General features: G+C 30.8%; 1 protein-coding gene and 1 pseudogene across 1 annotated transcript; one reads left to right on the top strand and one right to left on the bottom strand.

Annotated features, from left to right (window-relative positions):
* Positions 1-8,043: 8,043 nt before the first annotated feature.
* LOC114398775 lies at positions 8,044-9,529 on the bottom strand (annotated as a pseudogene).
* A 6,179-nt stretch (positions 9,530-15,708) lies between these two features.
* On the top strand, positions 15,709-16,456 carry LOC114398774 (calmodulin-like). The gene is made up of 3 exons (XM_028360924.1): positions 15,709-15,798; positions 16,055-16,135; positions 16,255-16,456. Exons 1-3 carry the CDS (start codon positions 15,709-15,711, stop codon positions 16,387-16,389), a joined length of 306 nt encoding a protein of 101 aa, XP_028216725.1. The 3' UTR covers positions 16,390-16,456.
* Positions 16,457-23,410: the final 6,954 nt, after the last annotated feature.

Genomic DNA, 23,410 nt, shown 5'->3' with positions numbered 1-23,410 from the left:
TCCCCACGTGCTTCCCGGTGGTTGACGTCGAAGGCGCACATGAAGGGCATCACAGGAGCACCCTACAGGGCATCGGGGTGTTAGGGCGTTTCAGGAGATTTCATCGTTCCAGGGTCAGCTCGGATGGGGTCCTATGATCGTCGCAGTTCGACCGGAGAGGGTGGTACGCCAGTTCGGTTACATCCAGAGCATCCCTCCGCCGCCTGTTAGTGCACGATTGTCACAGGATCAGATAGATGACAGGTGGATGGAGTTTGCGGATCACTTACTACCTGCGGGTCAGCCTTGTTTAGTGCTTGGGCAGGTATCTGCGGATTACATTGAGTGGTTTTTCCGCATATCTCACCCTTTCATGACACCGACCCAGGCAGCTGACCAGCAGAGGGATGCACCAGCTGCAGACCCTGAGGACTACATACAGCCGCCCAGCCCCCAGGTTCCAGTGGCATTTGACCCCCCTCCATATGTGGTAAGATTATTTGCGCGTTTAATGTTTTATGAGTTGTTGTTTATTTTGAATTTCATAATAAATGTTTTTACTGACTTTGACAGGATGATTATGAGGGATATGAGGCGATTGCACAGAGGTTGGAGCGTGTGCTCAACCTTAGGATAGTCACTGCAGGCACAGAGTTATATGACATTATGCAGGACTGCCTGACGATTGCGAGAGGGGGACCCAGTGCTGATGGGACGGTCAGGGCTCGTCAGAGACGCCGCACGGACCATTGATCATTGTATTTATTTTGTTGTGTTGTAGTTGACATGAATATTTGTAATTATTACAGTTTTTGTTTAATATAGTTGACGTGTTTTGCACAGTTTATTATTTTATAATATAGTTTGTTATTCCGATTGTTTGTGGTCCTTAAGCGAAGTTTACGGTTGTTTTAAATTTATTTTTAAAAAAAAGGATCCTAGAATCATGAGTTTTGTTTGTCAGAATTACATAAAAAATAAAAGTTTTTAAAATGATTAATAATTCATAAGTGAACCTTTTTTCCATGTTCAAGTACCCATGTTTGTAAGAATTACATAAATGAACCCTTTTTCCATGTTTGTAAGAATTACATAAAAAACATAAGTTTTTAGAATCATGAGTTTTGTTTGTAAGAATTACATAAATGAATATTTTTTCCATGTTCAAGTACCCATGTTTGGGATTTTTTTGCATGGGTGTGGCAGTGCCCTGAGACAACGGAGGACGGTCATTTCTCATGTTTGGATGTCAAAGAATCCAAAAAAAATAGTCCTGTTCCATGGTTCCGTCAACTAACACGTCAAAACAAAGCCTCAAGATCCAAAAAAATACGAAATGAACCCTTTTTCCATGTTCAAGTACCCATGTTTGGGATTTTTTTGCATGGGTGTGGCAGTGCCCTGAGACAACGGAGGGCGGCCATTTCTCATGTTTGGACGTCAAAGAATCTAAAAAAAATAGTCCCGTTCCATGGTTCCGTCAACTAACACGTCAAAACAAAGCCTCAAGATCCAAAAAAATACGAAATGAACCCTTTTTCCATGTTCAAGTACCCATGTTTGGGATTTTTTTGCGTGGGTGTGGCAGTGCCCTGAGATAACGGAGGACGGCCATTTCTCATGTTTGGACGTCAAAGAATCCAAAAAAAATAGTCCCGTTCCATGGTTCCGTCAACTAACACGTCAAAACAAAGCCTCAAGATCCAAAAAAATACAAAATGAACCCTTTTTCCATGTTCAAGTACCCATGTTTGGGATTTTTTTGCGTGGGTGTGGCAGTGCCCTGAGACAACGGAGGATGGCCATTTCTCATGTTTGGACGTCAAAGAATCCAAAAAAAATAGTCTCATTCCATGGTTTCGTCAACTAACACGTCAAAACAAAGCCTCAAGATCCAAAAAAATACAAAATGAACCCTTTTAACAATTAATTTTTTGGACCACTGAAACAACGCATTCAACTTTATTATGGGAATTAAACACGCCGTAAACATATAAAGGTTACATCAACGAAAAAACAAAAAATTAAACATGACATTCATTTCTTTAGCGACGTCCCACTGACCTCGTCTTCAACATATTTAGTAAAGACAGCTAAAATTTCTATTGGTCCATATTTTTTCCAGTAGTTAGATTGTACTAACACCTTCAGCAGTTCTTCGTTGGTGATCAGCTCATTTATTTCATATTTTATAACCGTATCTGAATACTCAAACCGAGCTGGTTGGCGGAAAAACAATCGTCTTACCGTTTGTGATTCGTGAATTCCAAGAGGGGGAATCCCTTTAGGTGCAACTTGCTTGATTAAATTCTTCAGTTCATCGATGGTACATGTTGAAGGAATTTGAAATTTCTTAGGATTTTTTCCTGTGAATGCGCAACCAACAAATTTGTTCTGCGGTGGCATGTTCCATTTGCCGTTGTAATACAGGATCGCGTCATGAATACGAGGCATAGTGCGTTCAAGTAAGTTTATTATTCCATCTGGTGTTCTTCCAACGGTGCATAATAACTCAATCGGACCAACACAAGAAAATTGATCATTACACATTAACATTGTGTTGACATCGTCATCATTTATCAATTTGATACACTCAAAGCGAATTTGGTTACCTGTATCGGTGAATGGCTTCCGGTAGTGAATTTCATCCAAAAATTGTTTGTCGGATAGCTGAAGGGTATTGTGTATTCTGGTTTTTAGGCTTGCAAAATCACACCTATTTGGTACTCGAATGGGCACCGGAGTTGAAGTTTGGAAGTAAACCCCAGTATCATTGTGAATAATCGATCCATTTGGATAAATGAAAGCCAACCTTGAGTTGACAATCGTCTGACTGCTAGTTTCTCCTAGAAATGTCATAGTTAGTGTATCAGTTGGGAGATTATTTGAAAGCAAGATAATGTGTGATTTAGTAGCCTAGTCTGCCATATATATAGATGGTTGTGACCGAGCCTTTGTTTAACTTTGTTTACAAAAAAATAGACACGCGTAAATGTGTAGTCAAGTCAGTCAATGTGTTGTCGCTAATGTGTAGTCAAGTCAACCAATGTGTTGTCGAGCGACTGCTAGTTTCAAAATGTGTACTGAAGTCAACCAATGTGTTGTCACGCTCAAACTGTAATACGCATGCATGTCATTATGTGTTGTCAATTATGACAATGATGTATGCTGCACGCGTAAATGATTTTTGTTGGACCAACAATTTCCTTGCTTAACCAAACGAGTAGTTGATAATATTAATTGGTTAGTGACGGGTTACAACGAATTATATCGCATAATGAATACAAATAAATAAACAATGAATGTTTAGTCTTCATTTAGGTCTACATAGTGTGTTTTGAATGACATCAAGCTTGTGTATTCCTGCATTCTACTAATATATGGAATTGCCCATTGCTTTGCCTGAGAATAACAATTGGTTGACCACAACAGCGCTGGGGGCGGCAACGGACAATGGTCTTTCAAATAAACCTGTTGTACATGAACAAACATTATATCATGCGCTGACCGTGCCAAACGAACCAGCGAAGTCATTGTATAATTGTTACACTAACTATGTTCAATGTACCTGAACAAAATGATTTCCAAACACGTGACCGACACATATGATGCGGTGGCCAGAAGAGTCAGGTGGTGGTTGACTTCTAAGAGGGAAAAATGTCATGCTTTGTTGTTGGGACAACGATACAAGGATTACGTTATACCGTGAAGCAATCACATATCCCATGTCTGTTATATCCATCCACTTGTCCATACTAACCTGAATGAACCAAACATACACATGTAAGTAATTTAAACATTGTTATTAAAAAAAATTAACCTAAAAACATACCTTTGAAAATCCATCAACAAGTAGGGACAACTTTAATTGTTCAAATCTCTCTGTGCCACCGAAGAGGTTCATGTACTCATGCGACCACCTGCCAAGTTCTTTAAGCAATTCATTACACACTAACGGCCACGAATCTTCCCCCATACCTAATAAAGCGCCAATGGACCGATATCCACAGTTACCGTCCGCTTTCACATCCACAACGTCACGAATGAAACCTTGAAAGAATGACGCAAATTGATCCAACATCGGGATGATCCTTGTTGGCTGACGCGGTTGAGAACATGATGCACTTCGTTTCACTGGAGAGTTGCTGCTTTGAACAGAATGAAAAGCATCAACATACTCCCAGTAAGACGGATCACGCTTTGTGGATGTTTGACTTCTTTTCATCGGTTTCTTCGGTGCACCTTTAGTGTTCACCTTTGATGGAGGAGGGCACATAGAGTTATGATCAGGGTATGCGATTTCTCGAAGTTTACTCTTCAGATTTACTTTGCCAGCCACATCAAGTTCATCAAACCTTTTAGATATGACCTCTATTTCTTCCTTGATGGTGACTTCCGTCTCACATAACCCTTGGTCTGAAAAGCAAAGTCTCCTCCAAAAAAGATGGACTGACTCCAATGGGATGCTGGTAGCAGTATACCTAGAAAGCTCACATGCACAAGGAAGCCCGTGCGTGCTTCTCATCACACAACCACAAGAAGAGAGATTGTTGCCGAGATAACGTAGACGGTCAATCTCAGAAGCAATCTGATTTAAAGCATCCCTCGAAACCATCCCAAGAAGCCTCTTGTATAAGGTTTTTTTATATACATGGCCAACCACATGTGTACTGGTTTCAAAGGATGCTTTAATTTCGACGTGTTGCAGCGTGATCATGTTGTTCATGGCATCCCAAACACTACATAGGTCTCCAACGCTATTTTGTAGTACTCTTTTGAGAGCCCAATGAGCTGATTCAACCCTACATTTAAAATACACAACAAACATGAAAATATACAACAATTAAATACCATTTAATATTAATCGTTACTAACAAATAAAATCAGTTGTTAATACCTGTTTGTTGTTGTGTTGCCTAGGTGCATGACCTTATTCGTCCATGCTGTAATAAATTTTTCCTTGTGGGGGATAATCCATGTGTCGTTAACATAGTCAACGAACATCGGCCAAGGCGAACAAGCAACTTGAAACTTCTGATATGACTCATGGAACTCGTATTCGGACGGACAATCAACCAAAGTACCCCAGTTATCCATTACATAGTCCCACGCATTTTTTTCCCCGATTAAAGATTTGCACTTCGCCTTCACATTCTTATCGATATGAAACCTGCACAACAAATTAGTAGACTCGGGAAACACAGTTTTCACTGCATTCATCAGTGCTAGGTCTCTATCAGTGACAATAACAAGAGGGAGGCGATCGTGTCTTAAAAATAGGCCTCGAAATCGTTCCAAAGCCCATATAATATTATTAACACGCTCAGCCTCCAGATATACAAACCCAGCAGAGAATGTCATCGCCGTTGGTGTCACTCCAACAAAGTCAAGTAGTGGGAGTCTGTACCTGTTTGTTTTGTAGGTACTGTCTATAAAAAATACCAGATGACATGCATTGCATAACTTTACTGCATCTGGGTGACACCAAAACAGATCACGCACCACAACTTCATCCTTCAATTTATGCCAATGAATGTATTGATCACGTTCGAGAAGCTTCATCAGATGCTGCATTTCGGTATCAGCTCCTCTTATTGAAGAACGATATGCACTTCTTGCATTGTAAATTTGCTTTATCGTGGTGTAACTGTCGGCATTGTGTTCCTTCAACGTTAGCAAGATATTTTTCGGTTTCACCATCGACTTTGTCATATCAGCAATAATTTTCTTTTCTTCCTTAGTCAATCGCCCGGCGTATGGATGTCCAACTAAGGACTTCGCCAATTCATGATTATGAATCCCACAGATCAACTTCACCATCCAACCTTCCCCTCCACGCACTGGTTTCCCACGAAGCCTGAAGGGACAACCACATTTCCTACTCCCGGTGTCTTTTCTAACGAATTCTTTATTTCTACACTTGTACGTACCACTCCTTTCACACCCAATTAACACAAATGAACTTCTTCCTCTGCTACCGGTCTCTGTGTCAGATCTCATAATCACTGCAACAAATCCATTTTCATGGGCAACTGTTCGAGCCCATTGCAAAACATCATCTCGAGTAGCGAATACCTACAACGCAACCCTAACACATTAATTTTCATACAAACCATCAATTCAACCAATGACTCAAATTATCTATGATTACCTGAGATGTATTAAAAGCATTTGAACAATCGACATGTGGTTCATTCACTCCACATTCTTCTTGATTATCATAATCATAATCCATATGAACTTCTTGTGACATCGCAAAGTCATACCTCCATTGATCTTCGTCCATCTTAAGGACATATGCATCATACACAAGTACATTCAAATTATCATATAACCACATCCAAAAATTTACTACACCTTAAATAACAAACATATTAATAGGACATATGCATCATACACGACTATATTAAAATTATCACTATATTCTAAATTTATAACTACATTATTTACTTAAACTAAACTTATCACTATAATAAACAACTAATAAAACATTTTTGTACCATTATACATTTAAGTTACCTAAATCATTTAATATTATACCATTATACCTAATTAAATCAATAATCCACAACATATATAAAACAGAAATAAAAAAAAATTATAAAACAGAAATATATATATATATATACCATTATAAAACAAAAAAATTATAATCCACAATATATATCATTATACCTAATTAAACCAATAATTCATTATTAACTAACAGATATATATATATATATATAAATTATAAAACAGAAATTAAAAAAAATTACTAATAATTTAACATTCCGGAAGAAGGTCTTCCGGAAGTTACGAATGCAAATTCCGGAAGAAGGTCTTCCGGAAGTAGTTTCCGGAAGAACTTCTTCCGGAATTTGCATTCACCACTTCCGGAAGAAGGTCTTCCGGAAGTTACGAAGGCCAATTCCGGAAGAAGGTCTTCCGGAAGTAGTTTCCGGAAGCACTTCTTCCGGAATTGGCCTTCGTAACTTCCGGAAGACCTTCTTCCGGAAGTGGTCATTCCGGACCTTCCTCCTTCTGTGCCTAAAATTTCTTCCGGATACACTTTTTACTGTTTTTCTTCTCTAAAAACTAATCGGAAAACGAAATAAACGCGTACCTCCGACAAAATAGGAACAACAGCCACTAATAAAACTTCAAATACGGAACACGGGACCACCAAATCTTCAAATACTTCACTTCACGGGACCACCAACAGACTGCTGAAGGGACCACCACCGAAACAACAGCAAACGGAAGAAACAAACAAAGCAAACGGAAGAAGAAACAAAGCAAACGGAAGAAGAAACAAAGAAAGCGCAGTAAAACACAGCCTGAAGACGTTAATTTAAAGAAATTTACACAAGGGCAAAATTGTCATTACATACGCATTAAATATTATTTTATTTTTACTTATTATTATAAAATAAAAATTCTTTTTTCTTCATTTTGTTATAAAACAATAATCACGTTTAGGAATTAATTAATTTTTATGGTTTAAATTAATATTTGACATGCGCGTAAAAAACAAATTATAAATATTAGTCATAATTACGTTCACTAATTATTTAATTATTTATGCATAATAATATTAATTATTTTATTATTTAATTATTTATGCAGTATTAATTATTTTATAAATTAGTTTATGCAATTAAAAGTAAATTATTACAAAATAAAATATTTGTTAAAAAAAAAACTAACTTCCGGAAGAAGCTTCTTCCGGAAGACAATGGAATTCTTCCGGAAGAAGCTTCTTCCGGAAACATTCCGGATGACGTTCTTCCGGAAGTTGTCTGTGAGTTCTTCTGGAAGACACAAATTATTCTTCCGGAAGAAGATTCTTCCGGAAACTTTCTGGAAAAATTATTTCCGGAACTTTTCCAGAAGAACCTTCTTCCGGAAGAATAATTGCTGAAGGGCAGTTTCGCCACTTCACTGTTTGCTGGGTGCCCCAGCAATAATGCTGGGTGCACGTAGCAACTCCCTTTTGATTCAAAACCAATTTTGAAAAAGTAACTTTCAAAACTAAGTGATTTTGGAGCGACAGCACCCAAATAAAAAGAAGCCAAATTCAGATCAGTCATCATCCCTGTACGGCGCCCAACACAGTAGGACCCAGACGATGATGCTAGCAGCAGCACACACGTGTGTGTTAAGGACGGCCAGAGATGCCACCGTGCTCGCCACGAACGGACCTCCACCGTTGAACCCACTCCAACCCAAGCGGCACAATCATGTTGTTTTATGCAAATATTTCTCTGTCCTTTTCAGATCGTGGACCCACCTATTCAACCACCATCACATGCAATGCAAATGTCAGCATTTTTTTTTAAAGAAAATTAACTACTTCAAATTATTCACGCAAAAATGTTTCTATTCCTTTCTCTTGAATATTCATTGTATATTTGTACATATAAATAAAATTAAGAGTGGAATTAAATTTTACTTCAACAGTTGTTTGGTCATATTATGTACCATAATCATTCAATTTTTTTAAAAACAATATCACCCATATTTATATTTTAGCTGAAACATGAAAAATATATTCACGCATCATATATAATATTTTAATTAGGTGTTGTATATGTATAACTCAAAATAATTATTATATACTTTCCAACTGTGATGTTTATAGTGCAGATAGTTAACAAGATCTTCATTTCCCCTAAAAAAAACAAGATCTGCATTTTCTTTTCAGGTATTATATACAAGGCCGTTTGTTTGAGTTTTATTTTAGTAACAATATTTTTAAAGAAAAAACATGTTTAAAAATTATAATATTAAAGAAATTCTTTAAATTTTAAAATAGTACCTTATATAAGTTTTTTTTAAAGTTATTGATACAATAAAGTATTTACTAATTTTATCAATAATTAATAATTGGATACAAATAATTAGACAAAGAACCTATTATTATAGAGTCTTTATTCTTAATTCCTTTTATTAATTCATAATGAGATTTTATATAAGAAAATCGATCCCAATTTCATTTGGATGAACATAAAAAATATATCACAAAATGTATTTGTTAACTTAAAACACAATTATGAATTTTTATAGTAAGAGCGAGTTTGCTTTTAAAAACAATGATTTAAGTATTTATTGATAATTTTGATTATAAATGAGTTAGGAGTAGTTATTTAAATGAATTTTTGGGTAAAAGTGATAAATTAGAGAAAAGTGAATGACCCAATAAGCTGCAGTAAAACCAGCAACTCCGGCGGAGAGGTGAATAACATATCCGCCAGAGAAATCAATAACCCCAGGCTTTGCCAACCAAATGCTAAAGGCAGTGACGGTATACGAAAAAGTAAGCCAAAGAGGCACAAACAGCATCCACGCACCAAAGTTCAGCTATCAAGATCAATGTGATCCCCGCAAACACCATCGTAGCATTCGGAATGAGCCCCAGAAGAAACTTCTCGTCCAGCGCCACCCCTGGTTTCCCCTAGAAGAACACCATTTTCTTGCCGAATGACATGCGGAATCCCCACTCCACCCAGCATACAAGTACGCCCGCGAAGGCGTAGAAGGCCATGAAAGCAGAGTTAATGGCCCATGTTTTTTTTCACCACAGTTGCTGCCATGCATTGTCTCCTTTGTTCATCCATTCTGGGCTCGCTTCGTCTGGCAAAAGGTTCGTAGGAAACTCCATCGATCGTTCGCTCCTTTATATTTATTCCTGCTTGTTGGATATATAACTAGTACTTCAGTTGCTGCTTAGGTTTGGTTGTGGGTGTTCAAGGCCAAGGCTTTCTAACACTCGAGTTATTTATTTGCATGCAGGTTTATAGAATCCAAGTAATCATTTTTGGGGGGATATACGACATGTATAATAACATCGATTTGGCGATCGTTTTATTCACTTGGATGGAACATTATGAGGCCGGCTTTGTTGGCAGACGTAGGTGGAAGAATGAATTTTCTGAATTCATTGTTTCATCGTATGTAGAGTACGATCTATTTATGACGTGAACTCTGTTCAAGTAGACGCGCTCCATTTGATTTTGCTTCATATATTCCCTATAAAGTAATATGCTTCTCATTCCATTTTGAAATAAATATTGTACTAAATACTCCGATTAACATGTCGTAAGTTCAAGTTTTTACTCATCTCTTTAAATTAAGGTCAATGTAATTAAATTCCCTTGTACATACTCTTTCTGCGATAAATGAGAAGAAATCAACTTTATTATTATACTTTCTTTTAACTACATAACACAAGACAGTATATTACACTAATAATTACTTTTTTTATAGTTAATAAATTTATATAAAATATTATTTTATTGATCTAACATTGAATTATAATTATATAGATTAATTATTTGTGCCAAGTTTTAATGAATTGAACAAAATTAAAAAGATTATTGAATGAAACTCATTTTTATATATTTAAAAAATTTATATTACATTTATTTTGATTTACAAAAATGATATATCAAATAATTTTAAAATATTATAATTTTTTAAAATATAATTACTATAATATAAAATTTTAATTCTGGTATGATAAAATTATTAAATATTATAATAAACCACACAATTACAAGGAAGGGTTGTCTTCCATCTCAAGCTTAGAGTCATGCTCTGTCAAAGGTGAGGCACATCCTTGGGCCTCTCAACACCTAAGGTGTGACGCTCTCTGGTTCAAAATTTTCTTCTATCTCCTTGGCTTGCATATGCAGGACAAAACTACATATACTTAACTATATAAGATAATGGCCTCCTAAAATAATTGAATTACTTTGTATCTATGCTAAAAGAAAGTATTTCTTAATCCCTCCAAAGAATTGCTTCTGTTTTTTTTTAAACAAACAATTGTGAATACAAGTTAATAATCATTAATTTTCTTTTTCCGCTATTTAATTACAATTAATAAAAGTCAAGTTAATTGTTGAACTGCATAGAATTATATATATTTGCCAAAACCTATTTTTAGCTATAGACAATGTTACTTTATTAATAGTATATATTAAGCAAAAAGAGAATTACTCACTAAAAATATATGATATAATATACTAAAAATTAACAATATAAAATAGTACTAAATTTAAATATTATAAATGTATAATATAAACAAACCCAAACAACGTACACGTTCAAAATCTAGTGATAACGTAAAATAAATTAAATTTGACATAACATTACAGGAAAAAAAATCTATTTCTAAAAAAGAAAAAACTAATTTTCATTCTTAATCTTTGGTACCCACTTCGGATGCCTTTTAATTAATGAAAATAAATCATAGACATACTTTAAATACACTAATTTATTTAAATAAAGCTCTAATTTTACACTTAAAATAAGAATAAGATAATTATTTATTATCTTATCCTATAGACTTACATAAACAGTTATCTATTATATATTTAGACGGAAAAAAGAAAAGGAAACATTACAATTTATGCAATTTTTATTAATTAGAAGAATATTAGGAAAAAAGAATAAAAGATATTTTAATTTTTTTTTTGTAAGTTTGATTGATATAATTTCGCAACAAAAATAAGAAATCAAATTTCAAAAGGACGTACTCGTATTTACGAGAACGAAGTGACGTGCAAAGTCAAATTAATGGAAAGCACGAACGACAAAATTGGTACCGTTTCAAGAAAATTAAGCATCAATGCATCCGTACAACCTTCTTTCCAGGCATATTTCTCAGTTTAGGGTTCCTTTACAAAGAATTTTTCAAACTAGAACTGTTTTCGAAGTTATTCCCTCTAGGTGTTGTTTTTTACGTACCAGGCCATGCATGGCGCCAGTGCTGATGGCGCTTTCGACAGGGACAAGTCACGTGGCATGTCGCCACTGTAACTGACGACAAAGGACTGCATGTTGCCACTCCTATTGGCGCGTCCAAAGGTGCATGGAAGCGCTGGTTTGACCAGCGACTTTAGCTTTGCAGAGCTGCAGGCATAGGCTGCAGCACCTGCAGCTGCTCAGTTCGTAGCTGGAAGGCGCCACTCGAGGTGGCGATTTGCGTGAGAGGGAGGCGCCAGTGGAGTTAGCGCTTTCAGCTTCAGGTGGGATTTAAAAATCCAAGTGCATAGAGGGACCAGGTTGCGCTTCCTTGTAAAATTTGTGTGGTGAAGGTGAAAAAGAAGGTGGTTGCTTGTGTTAAGAGAGGTAGTTGGTGGTGCTGTTCAGTTTGTGTTCTTCTATTTTCTAAAAGCTTGTAAGTTATATATTCAATATATTTTATATGTTTTATTTATGTAGATGTTTATATTTTGATAAATGAATAGTTTTAGGTACTATAAGATAATAATTTTGTATAATTTAGTTTGAATTGTTAATGTTATATATGCCAAATTATATTTTGATAAATGAACAGTTTTAGGTACTATAAGATAATAATTTTGTATAGTTTAGTTTGAATTATTAATGTTAAATGGTAGATTAGATTTAGGTTTATATGATAAATTAGGAATAGTTTTACATACTCTAAGTTATTAATTTTATATGATAGATTAGAAATATTTTAAATTTTTATATGATAGATTAGGTTTAATTGAAATTTTTTGTATAATAGATTAGAAATAGTTTGAAGTAGCGTAACTTATTAATTTTAGATTAGCTTTAGTTTAAATGTTGTATATGGTATACTACATTTAATTTAAATATTTAATATGATAGATTAAGAAAAATTGTATGTACTGGAAATTATTAATTTTAAATTAGGTTAGAATGAAATATTTTAAAATACGTTAGTTTTAGTTATTATTAGACAAAATATGTTATGTTTAAATTATAATAGATTTACGTATTTAAAATTATTGATTTTGTATATTAAATTATTTTACTCGTAATTATTTAAAGTCATTAATTTTGTATATGGTAAATTATATTTAATTTAAATATTTGATATGATAGATTAAGAATAATTTTATGTAGTATAAATTATTAATTTTAAATTAGGTTAGAATTTAATTTTTTATATTACATTAGTTTTAGTTTTTAATTTTTATTTTTTTATATTACGTTAGTTTATAGTTGAAAATTTAATTATTAATTTTGTATATATATTATTTTAATTTTTAGTCGAAAATATAAATATTATTTTATATATTGAAATTTATATTTGTATGTAATTTAAATTATTTATAGAATATATATGAATTAGGTTATTTGTATAATATATTTTGTTATTGAAATTAAAAAAATATAATTTGTTATTTATGTAAAATTGTCTTTGGATGTGATTTAATTTATTTTGTATAATACATTTAAATTTCCGTGATTGTATAATACATTTAAATTTCCCTTATTTTAATTAAGTTTTTTGTAAATATACTTAATTTGTGTATGTATAATTAATGTATAAATTTTATCGTCAATTAATTGTTTTATATTTTATTTTGTAGGATCAATGACATCTTCGTCGTCATGCTCATCAAGTGTACAAACTAGGTCTGGTCCAGTTGATGGTGACATCTTGTGGACATCTTGTGGATGCAACCCAAGCATGTTTCAGAACATGTTTGGAATGGGGAACCAGACAGAAAACTACACATCAGACGAGCAGTCCCGACGTATCAAGGTGAAGAACAAATATCGGAGGAAATTGTTCCTCTGCTTCAGCAATGTGGGTTTTATTGGATCATGAAAATGGGATACCTAAAGATAAATGCGGCCTTAATTAGTGCGTTCATTGAAAGATGGAGACCCGAAACCCACATGTTTCACCTGAGATGCGGAGAGGCTACCATTACTCTCCAAGATGTGTCAATTTTATTAGGTCTGCGTACTGACGGGTCACCATTAATTGATTCGACAAATCTGCATACTGGCCTCGCCAACACCAATGGCGCCTTCACCTTCTGCAAAAAGCAGACTACTGCAACCTAGTCTGCTGCTACACGTAGGGCTAAAGCGCTGGTCAAACCAGCAACTCCACCCTGCATGGCCAAAGCGCCATTGCAGGTGGCGATACCACTGGTGTCGCCAGTGGCAGAGGCGACACAGCCACGTGTCGCGTGCGAGAGTGAGGCGCTATTCAGGCTGGCGCTTTGCATGAAAATTCCCATGCAGACTACGTGCAAACAACACCTCTGGGGAAAATGTTTAGAAACAACCCTAGATTGGGAAATAGTTTCTAAAACAGACCTAAACTGGGAAATTTGCCTTCTTTCCCCCTTCCCTTCCCTTCTACACTACTATTGGACTAGATCTTGAATCTTCATATTTTGGTTGAATACTCAGTTTTTCCTGCAAAATATTCATTAAAAAATAATTATTCATATCATTGACATGTATCTGTAGAAAAAAAAGACTCAACCATTCACATATACAAAATATATAATTTTTTGTCAAAATTTATTTATCAGTAAATCAAATAAATTTTTTAAAAAAGACTATTATTTCTTCATATTCTCAAATGCAAAATTATTAATTATCTCAAAAAGACTATTCTTAGACACAAATCATTATGTACTGTAAAAAAAAAAATTGTTAACCGAATTCAAAGCCGTGACTTGTCAAACGCAAGATCTTATCTTGTTCCACTCAAGTAATCCTTTAGGTTATAAAATTCTTAAGAATTGAAATATATGTTTCCTGAAAAGATAAATACTGTGAAAAAAAAATATTAAAATAGTAACATGAGAAAAAAATGAGGAATGGGAAATTATTAATTTTCCTTACTGTATATCCGTGCATAGGCTTTTGAAAGATAAAACTGTTCTTGTCGTTGGGAATACGGGATTGAATTTTTGTGGGACTTACTATTCTTTTTTCCTATTTGCCTGCCAATTCTGGTGTTAATTTCCAAATGGTACAACTCAGATTAATTTCTCCACTCCACTTCAAATTCATTTTACCTTTTCTTTCAACTATAAATTTATCTGGTTCGATTAAAAGTTGGAAAATTAATTTTCACATTTTAAATGAAAATATACATTTTAATGTAAATATATAATTCAAATTAATTTAAGTAAACAAGGTGTAAAAGAAATACTTTGATTATATACAATCTATTATATTTTATATATTTAATTTGTTTTTTAATATATATATATATATATATATATATATATATATATATATATATATATATAAATATTTGAAGTATTTAAAAAAAACTATAATTCTATTATAATATTGAGCACTTAAGATGTGTTTGGTTTAATGCTTTTGATTCAGGGACGTTTGAAACCTCTCAACATTGAATACTTAAATCAAACACACACTTATACCGCATATTAAGTATGTGTAATTAATTTTTTGTTTTCAAATCTAAGTACATTCCTTACCGTCTTTCGTACAGACACGTAATTTGTCTAATTCGATTGTAAAGTACAAATATGTAGACTGTACTTGGTCAAAGCTACCAACCTCCATATTCAATGGAGTTATTATATAAGTTAGCATGTCATTGTTTATTTTATATAATTAAAATTGATAATAGCAAAATTTTTAAACACGTATTTTTACATTAAATTTATGATAAATAATTTATATTATGATATCAAATTATTTTATTATTTTTGATATTTTTTTAAAAAGGATTGACTGTTTTTTCTATATACATAACTCTTTCTTTCACCTATACACTAAAAAGTAAGTTGCAGGCTTAGAATTTTCCTATGCAATTATAAATCGAGGAGTCATTGAGTCAATATATATAGCATGAGTGCTCTGTCCCTCTTTCTCCCTCCCGTATCTACGTACAATGAGCTTGTATTGAGCTGAAAGTTAAATAGTTTATGTCTTAATTAATATTATATAAAGGGATCGAGCATGAAGGACGCCTTGAGGGAAGAGCAAATTGGTGAGTTTTTGGAGGCCTTCTGTCTTTTTGACAAAGATGGAGATGGTAAATTAGGCTTTGTTTTGCATTAATTAAAACAAGTTACTCTCAATATTGATCCTCCATTATTTTAATTTATTTTGTTTGGTTAGATGGAGATGGCTATGCAAGTTAATTAATTTCAGCTTTAAATGTGTGCACGTGGGAATATTTAATTAGTTTTAATGCAAAACAAATTAACAAGAAGATGACCTTGAATAATTAGTTTGATTATCAATGAGAGTACAATTAAAAGTTGATGTTGTTAATTGTGTACTATATGTTTGGACTGAAAAGGAAACTGAAGCAGAAGAGGAACTGAAGGAAGCTTTCAGGGTGTTTGACAAAGATCATGATGGTTATATATCGCCCAGTGAGGTACAGTTTGTTAATTACCATGAGAATTGTATATATATAAATCTTAATTTAATTTGTTCAACAACAAGAGCTCATATGAATCATATAATATGGAAATGTGTATAAGTGTATGCATGCAGTTGAGGTCAGTAATGAGAACTATTGGGGAGAAGGTGACAGACGAAGAAGTGGAACAGATGGTCAAAGAGGCAGATTTAGATGGTGATGGGCTCATTGATTATGAAGAGTTCGTGAGGATGATGTTGGCTGATTAATTAAACGTATGTATATTAATTGGTATAATTTTAATGTTTGGTTAGTATTCCTGGATGTATGTAGGAAACTAGCAGCCTTATACTCTCTATAGCTGTACCACAAATAAAAAATGAGTGTGCCAGGTATTAGCAAATCAATATAAAGAGAATAAATGTACTGATTAATCTAAGTAATTATTACACTGTTTTCGATAATTTTATATAAAATATGATATTTATTCATCTAATCGTTAAATTATATTTATATATTATCAAAATGATCTGTGTCAAATCTTATTAAAATTAAACATCAATAAATAAGTAATTAAATAATTCATATTTTTAATATATTTAAAAAAATTATATTAGAACAATTTTAACAAATATGGATAAGTTAATAAATTATTTTTTTATTAATATGAAATGTTTTCCATATGATACATGTGAAATTAACTTTTAATGCACAGGTGGATTTTTTTAAAAATATTTTTCAATTAGAAAACCTTTTCTCATTTTTAAAATATATGAAAATTGAAAAACATGATAATGCATAAATTTTTTTTACAACAAAGCTTCATATCACTTGGTGATCAATAACTACATTAATCATACAATACCATTTGACCAAGTTAAAAATTAAAATTTTAAAAATATTATTCATTCTAAAATTTCTTTTGATAATTTTTTTCGAACATCATTTTGATCTCTCCTTTTTTATTGAACTAAAAATTATACAATCTACTCACCTTATTAGATGTCACCTATGACATTCTTTATACATGTTCACATCACCTTAATTAATTTTTTAACATTTTTTTTCTAATCAATTTTTTTCATATATAGTCATTTTGTAATATTTTTTTTGTTTCCATGTTATTAATTAATTTCTTAATTTAAACATGTAACAAGAATGTTTGCAGAAAAACATTTTTTTTAAATAATTAATATTTACCAATAAAAAAATATTAGAATTCTAAGCATAGAATCATTTAAACACGTAAGAAGCTTTTTGCAGAAAAGAAACATTTGTATTATATATGTAACATCACTACAATGAAAATATTCCATTGAATATCTTACAAATTCAAGGACAATATTGAGAGTGAAGTGAGTTTAGATTTAAGAAAGGTAGAATTGGAGTAATAATGTTCAGGGAAACGGCAATGTGTTTTGATTTGGGGAGAATATGTTGTTATCCAAAATTGTGTCGAGTTGAAAAATTATTACTTATGTTTTTTTTGCAAAAATTATTACTCATATTATATATTATATTAAGTCAACTTAAATCAAATCAAAATTTAAAACAACTAAATAAAAAATAGAATGTAACTCAATTCTTCTAACAACAATATAACTATTATTATTGGTATCACTATTATGAATAAAACTTAAGATTTAAGACTATATTAAAGAAGAAATTTATTTTTAATTAAAAAAAATATAAAAACATGGACATTTGAGGAAATGAATCTCCCAACGACTTTTAGACGAAGTTTTCTGTGATGTCTGCTCATAAATATGACAAAGGTTGTTGTCAATATTGAAAATGCATGGTCATTCCAAAGTCAAACTTATAGGTATTTACTACTGGATTAGGTTAATATGAAAATTTGAATGAATTAAACCAAATAAATAAATTGGTTTATTTTTTTTTACATAATCAGGTTTAATCCAAAATAAGCTGATTAAACTTGATATCTATTAGTTAAATTCTGGGTTCATATTTTCTGAAATCGAATTAACCTAAACCTAATATATTATATATATATATATATATATATATATATATATATATATATATATATAATTTTTCGTTTTTTAACTAATCTTTTAACAATAATTATAGTTGAAAAAAGTGATGAGTCTAACCAAATTAATTCATTTTTTATTATATTGATTTGATTTGAGTTTTTTAAAATAAATTAAAATTCTGAATAAACTTAAACTAATTAATTTTAATTATTCTAAACTTTTTTATTCAAAAATCAAATCCAATTGACTTGTATTCATCTCTAGTCAAATTCAAGAGGATCATGTTGTTGAATTCGGAGGATTTGAAGAATGATAAAATATAAATTAATATATTGAATGACTTGTAATTGTAGGATTTGAAGGTAAATAAAATAAAAAATAATCGTTGAAGAAAAAAAATAAAAAGAACTTTATTATTATTATTTTTATTGTGTTCTGTTTTTTTTTTTACTATTTCCTATGCAGTCTAAAACAAAAACAAAAAACATTTTTTAGAACCAAATGTGCACGCACTTTCTTGGTTTATGTTTTTAGTTTGCAGTACAAGTTTGTGATGTAACAAAAACTATGAATAATGTCTTATAGACTTAAGGGCTTAGCTCTTTTTGTTTTAGGTATCCAAATGTGCACGCACTTTCTTAAATATTCTAATGTGTATGGCCATTCTTTATTTCGTATAAATCTTTTTCTTATTTTGGTTTAGACTAATTTGGGTCAAGCCGATCAAATACACTAATTAGATAGATAAATGGTCTTAATATCTATTTTTATCTATAATGTTCTAACATAAAACTAAGAAAAATAAGTTTCTTATCACATAAATCAGTGAATAAGTATTAGTTAACTTTTATCATTAGGGAGTGACTTTGTTGATTGGGTTTAACTATGAAAAATTCTGATACTAGTAAGAATGTTTCTTATTCTAAGGTAAACATTTATCATTCATATATTATTGTATCACTGATCTTTTATAATTTCTTTTCATGAACTTCTCTCAAAATAATAAATACTGTATATGTAATAAGTCTTGCGACAGAGAAACAGATACTATCACGGTTCCTTTATTCCTTTTTCATTTTTATTAGGCGTTTAATTAAAATTGTTTCATAATGATTGAAAAACTTAGCAAATATATTTATTTATTGAAAATATAATTGGCTGGTGTAATGAAATATTGATACAGACAGATATTTCCCCTGGGTGGTTGGAATGAAATTTGTTAGTGAATCTACTTTTTGGGAGGGATTAGAATTCTGTTTACAGGAAACTAAAGTCTATTTTGGTGGGGCTAAGATTCTGCTACAGTTAAATGAAGTCTAATTTTAGTAAAGATGATTAAAATATGTTATTAGCTAGCTTTCTCAAGTTCCAATCTTTTAATAAAAATAATAATATTTTTTATGAGATATTATTACATTTTAAAGTTTAGTTTATATTCAATGTCAATTAATAAGTTCCTTAGAGGCGGTATCTTTCGATAGCATTCACAATTAAAGTGAAACTCATGTTACGTAAAATAAAATATAAATTTTAATTTGTAAACCTCTCTCATTTATACATTCTTTCACTTAACTATGTCCTATTTTCTGTTAATAAGTGAAAGATACACTTTTTCTTATGGGTTAATTATAAGATTTACTCCAAGGTAAAGAGAACAGAAAAAGAAGAAAAGTTAACAGGTGAGGTGACTGGCTAGTGGCTGCGTTACTTTGGTCACACATTCCTACCATATTCAGAGAATCACCGGTAGGAGTCTGCTCATGCTTCGCTCACTGCAAACGTCAGAATGAGAAACAGAGAACCCTATTCCTTCCAAGCTCCAACTATATATAATTTTTTTAATTTTAAAGTTAAAAAGCTATATTTTTTTTAATGAGAATATATATTTTATATGAAATCATTTAAATATATTTTATTTACAACAATATAAAATTAATTTCATTAAATTTTAAATCAAACAAGCACTTATTTATTTGCTATAATTAGACAAATAAAATTTATTTTATTTTGTCGTCAAAGATCAACTTAATTTTTTGAAGTTGGCCCATATATTTTAAATGTATTAATCTATTGTCATTATCTTTTAATTGTATATTTTTAATCTGTGGAATTTTTTTTTGTAATAATTGCTTCAAACATCAAATTCTTTCAGTAATAAGATAAAATATAAAATAATTGGTTCTATTTTTTTTTGTTTTTATTTTAGACTGTATAGGAAATATTAAAAAAAACACTGAACACAATAAAAATAATAATAAAGTTCTTTTTTGTTTCTTTTTTCTTCAACGATTATTTTCTATTTTATTTACCTTCAAATCCTACAATTACAAGTCATTCAATATATTAATTTATATTTTATCATCCTTCAAATCCTCCGAATTCAACAACATGATCCTCTTGAATTTCACTAGAGATGAATACAAGTCAATTGGATTTGATTTTTGAATAAAAAAGTTTAGAATAATTAAAATTAATTGGTTTAAGTTTATTCAGAATTTTAATTTATTTTAAAAAACTCAAATCAAATCAACATAATAAAAAATGAATTAATTTGGTTAGACTCATCAATTTTTTCAACTATAATTATTTTTAAAAGATTAGTTAAAAAACGAAAAATTATATATGTATAATATATTTGGTTTTGGTTAATTCAATTTCAGAAAATATGAACCGAGAATTAAACTAATAGATATCAAGTTTAATCAGTTTATTTTGGATTAAACCTAATTATGTAAAAAAAATTAAACTAATTTATTGATTTGGTTTAATTCATTCCATTTTTCATATTAACCCAATCCAGTAGTAAATACCTATAAGTTTGACTTTGGAATGACCATGCATTTTCAATATTGACAATAACCTTTGTCATATTTATGAGTAGACATCACAGAAAACTTCGCCTAAAAGTCGTTGGGAGATTCATTTCCTCAAATATAATGTCCATGTTTTTATATATATATTTTTAATTAAAAATAAATTTCTTCCTTAATATTGTCTTAAATCTTAAGTTTTATTCATAATAGTGATACCAATAATAATAGTTATATCGTTGTTAGAAGAATTGAGTTACATTCTATTTTTGATTTAGTAGTTTTAAATTTTGATTTGATTTAAGTTGACTTAATATAATATATAATATGAGTAATAATTTTTGCACAAAAAAACATAAGTAATAATTTTTCAACTCGACACAATTTTGGATAATAACATATTCTCCCCAAATCAAAACACATTGCCATTTCCCTAAACATTATCACTCCAATTCTACCTTTCTTAAATCTTAACTCACTTCACTCTCAATATTGTCCTTGAATTTGAAAGATATTCAATGGAATATTTTCATTGTAGTGATCCTTGTTACATATATAATACAAATGTTTCTTTTCTGCAAAAAGCTTCTTACGTGTTTAAATGATTCTATGCTTAGAATTCTAATAATTTTTATTTGGTAAATATTAATTATTTTTTAAAAAAATGTTTTTCTGCAAACATTCTTGTTACATGTTTAAATTAAGAAATTAATTAATAACATCGTTACAATAAAATATTACAAAATGACTATATATGAACAAAATTGATGTAGTATCTATTGAGAAAAAAATGTTAAAAAATCAATTAAGGTGATGTGAACATGTATAAAGAAGGTCATAAGTGATATCTAATAAGATGAGTAGATTATATGATTTTTAGTTTAATAAAAAAGGAAAGATCAAAATGATGTTCCATAAAATTATCAAAAGAAATTTTAGGCTAAATAATATTTTTAAAATTTTAATTTTTAACTTTGTCAAATAGTGTCCTATGATTAATGTAGTTATTGATGACCAAGTGGTATGAAGCTTTGTTGTAAAAAATTATGCATTATCATGTTTTTCAATTTTCATATATTTTATCGTATTTGTAATAAAGTGAGATTTCTATTTATTATTTTGAGAGACATTTTGGGGCTCATCCATTATAGTAAATCCATCAGGAAAAAAAATGAAAAAAATGTTTTTTAATTAAAAAGTATTTTTTTTTTAAAATCCATCGATGGATTAAAAGTTAATTTCACATGCATCATATGGACAAAATTTAATATTAATGAAAAATCATTTATTAACTTATCCATATTTATTAAAATCGTTGTAATATAATTTTTTTTAAATATACTAAAATATAAATTATTTGATTGCTTACTTATTAATATTTAATTTTAACAAAATTTGATACAGATAATTTTAATGATATATAAATATAATTTAACAATTAGATCAATAAATATCATATTTTATATAAAATTATCGAATAGTGTGATAATTACTTAAATTAATCAGTAAATTTATTCTCTCTATATTGATTTGCTAATACTGCACATTCATTTTTCATTTGATGTGTATTAGCACTCTACCAAAAGTTTTGGACAAAAAAACCAATAAACTCTTTTGTTTGAGTGAAGTTATTGCAGAGATAATATAATAATTTATTGTTTACTTTTTTGTAAAAATGAAAATTTATTTGTTCCACTCATTCTCTCTCCCATCTCTCTCCCGTAAATTAATCTAATTAATCAATAATGAATTTTCAACTCCCCAAATGCCAACATTACAGATAGGTACAGTATCAAAGTACTCTTCGTCGATCATGAAAAAAGAATACTCTTCATCAGCACCAAAGTTCAAATAATGCAAACAATTCTCCACCATTATTTAATTTTTGCATATACTTACGATATTACATTTAGATTATAACGAAACAATGGAAAATCAAATCATAAAAAAGAAATTAAAAAATGAATAAAAAACAAAGTGACACAAGAAAAAAAACATTTGTACGAGGAGGAGAGGGCATTCAAAAAGTTAAAAAATAAAAATGTACAGAGAATTATTCCATCAAAACACAAACTCATGGCAGAAATTGTGGATTAGCCTCGACGATGTCCCCCCCCCCCCCCCCCCGGGTAAAAATAGAATGGGAGAGAGAGAATGAATGGGACATGAGAGAGAAATAAATTTTTATTTTTTTCAAAAAATAAATAATAAATTATTATAATATTCCTATAATAACATTTTTGAACAAAAGAGTTTGGTGGGTTTTGTGTACCTAAGTTTGGGTGTAAGATGCTAATGTACATTAGAGTTCTGAAAACTTATTAAAGAAAGAAATATTTGAGCGCACATTTGGATACCTTAAACATAAGGAGCAAACCCTCACACGTCTATATATATAACATTATTCATGGTTTTTGTTACACATCGATCGCAAACTTGTACTGCAAACAACAAAACTGAACCAACCAAATATCCATGAG

The sequence above is a fragment of the Glycine soja genome, chromosome 19 (genome assembly GCF_004193775.1).
Source record: "Glycine soja cultivar W05 chromosome 19, ASM419377v2, whole genome shotgun sequence".
In the NCBI taxonomy this organism is placed as follows: Eukaryota; Viridiplantae; Streptophyta; class Magnoliopsida; order Fabales; family Fabaceae; genus Glycine; species Glycine soja.
The sequence above is the reverse complement of the archived record's forward strand: the minus strand, read 5'-3'. Positions and strand labels throughout refer to the sequence as shown.

Excerpts from the sequence above, each read along its gene's own strand:
- LOC114398774 (XM_028360924.1), top strand. The coding sequence starts at position 15,709 with ATGAAGGACGCCTTGAGGGAAGAGCAAATTGGTGAGTTTTTGGAGGCC. Across the intron at positions 15,799-16,054 it reads GAGATGGTAAATTAGGCTTT|GAAACTGAAGCAGAAGAGGA; the intron begins GTTTTGCATTAA and ends TGGACTGAAAAG. Across the intron at positions 16,136-16,254 it reads GTTATATATCGCCCAGTGAG|TTGAGGTCAGTAATGAGAAC; the intron begins GTACAGTTTGTT and ends GTATGCATGCAG.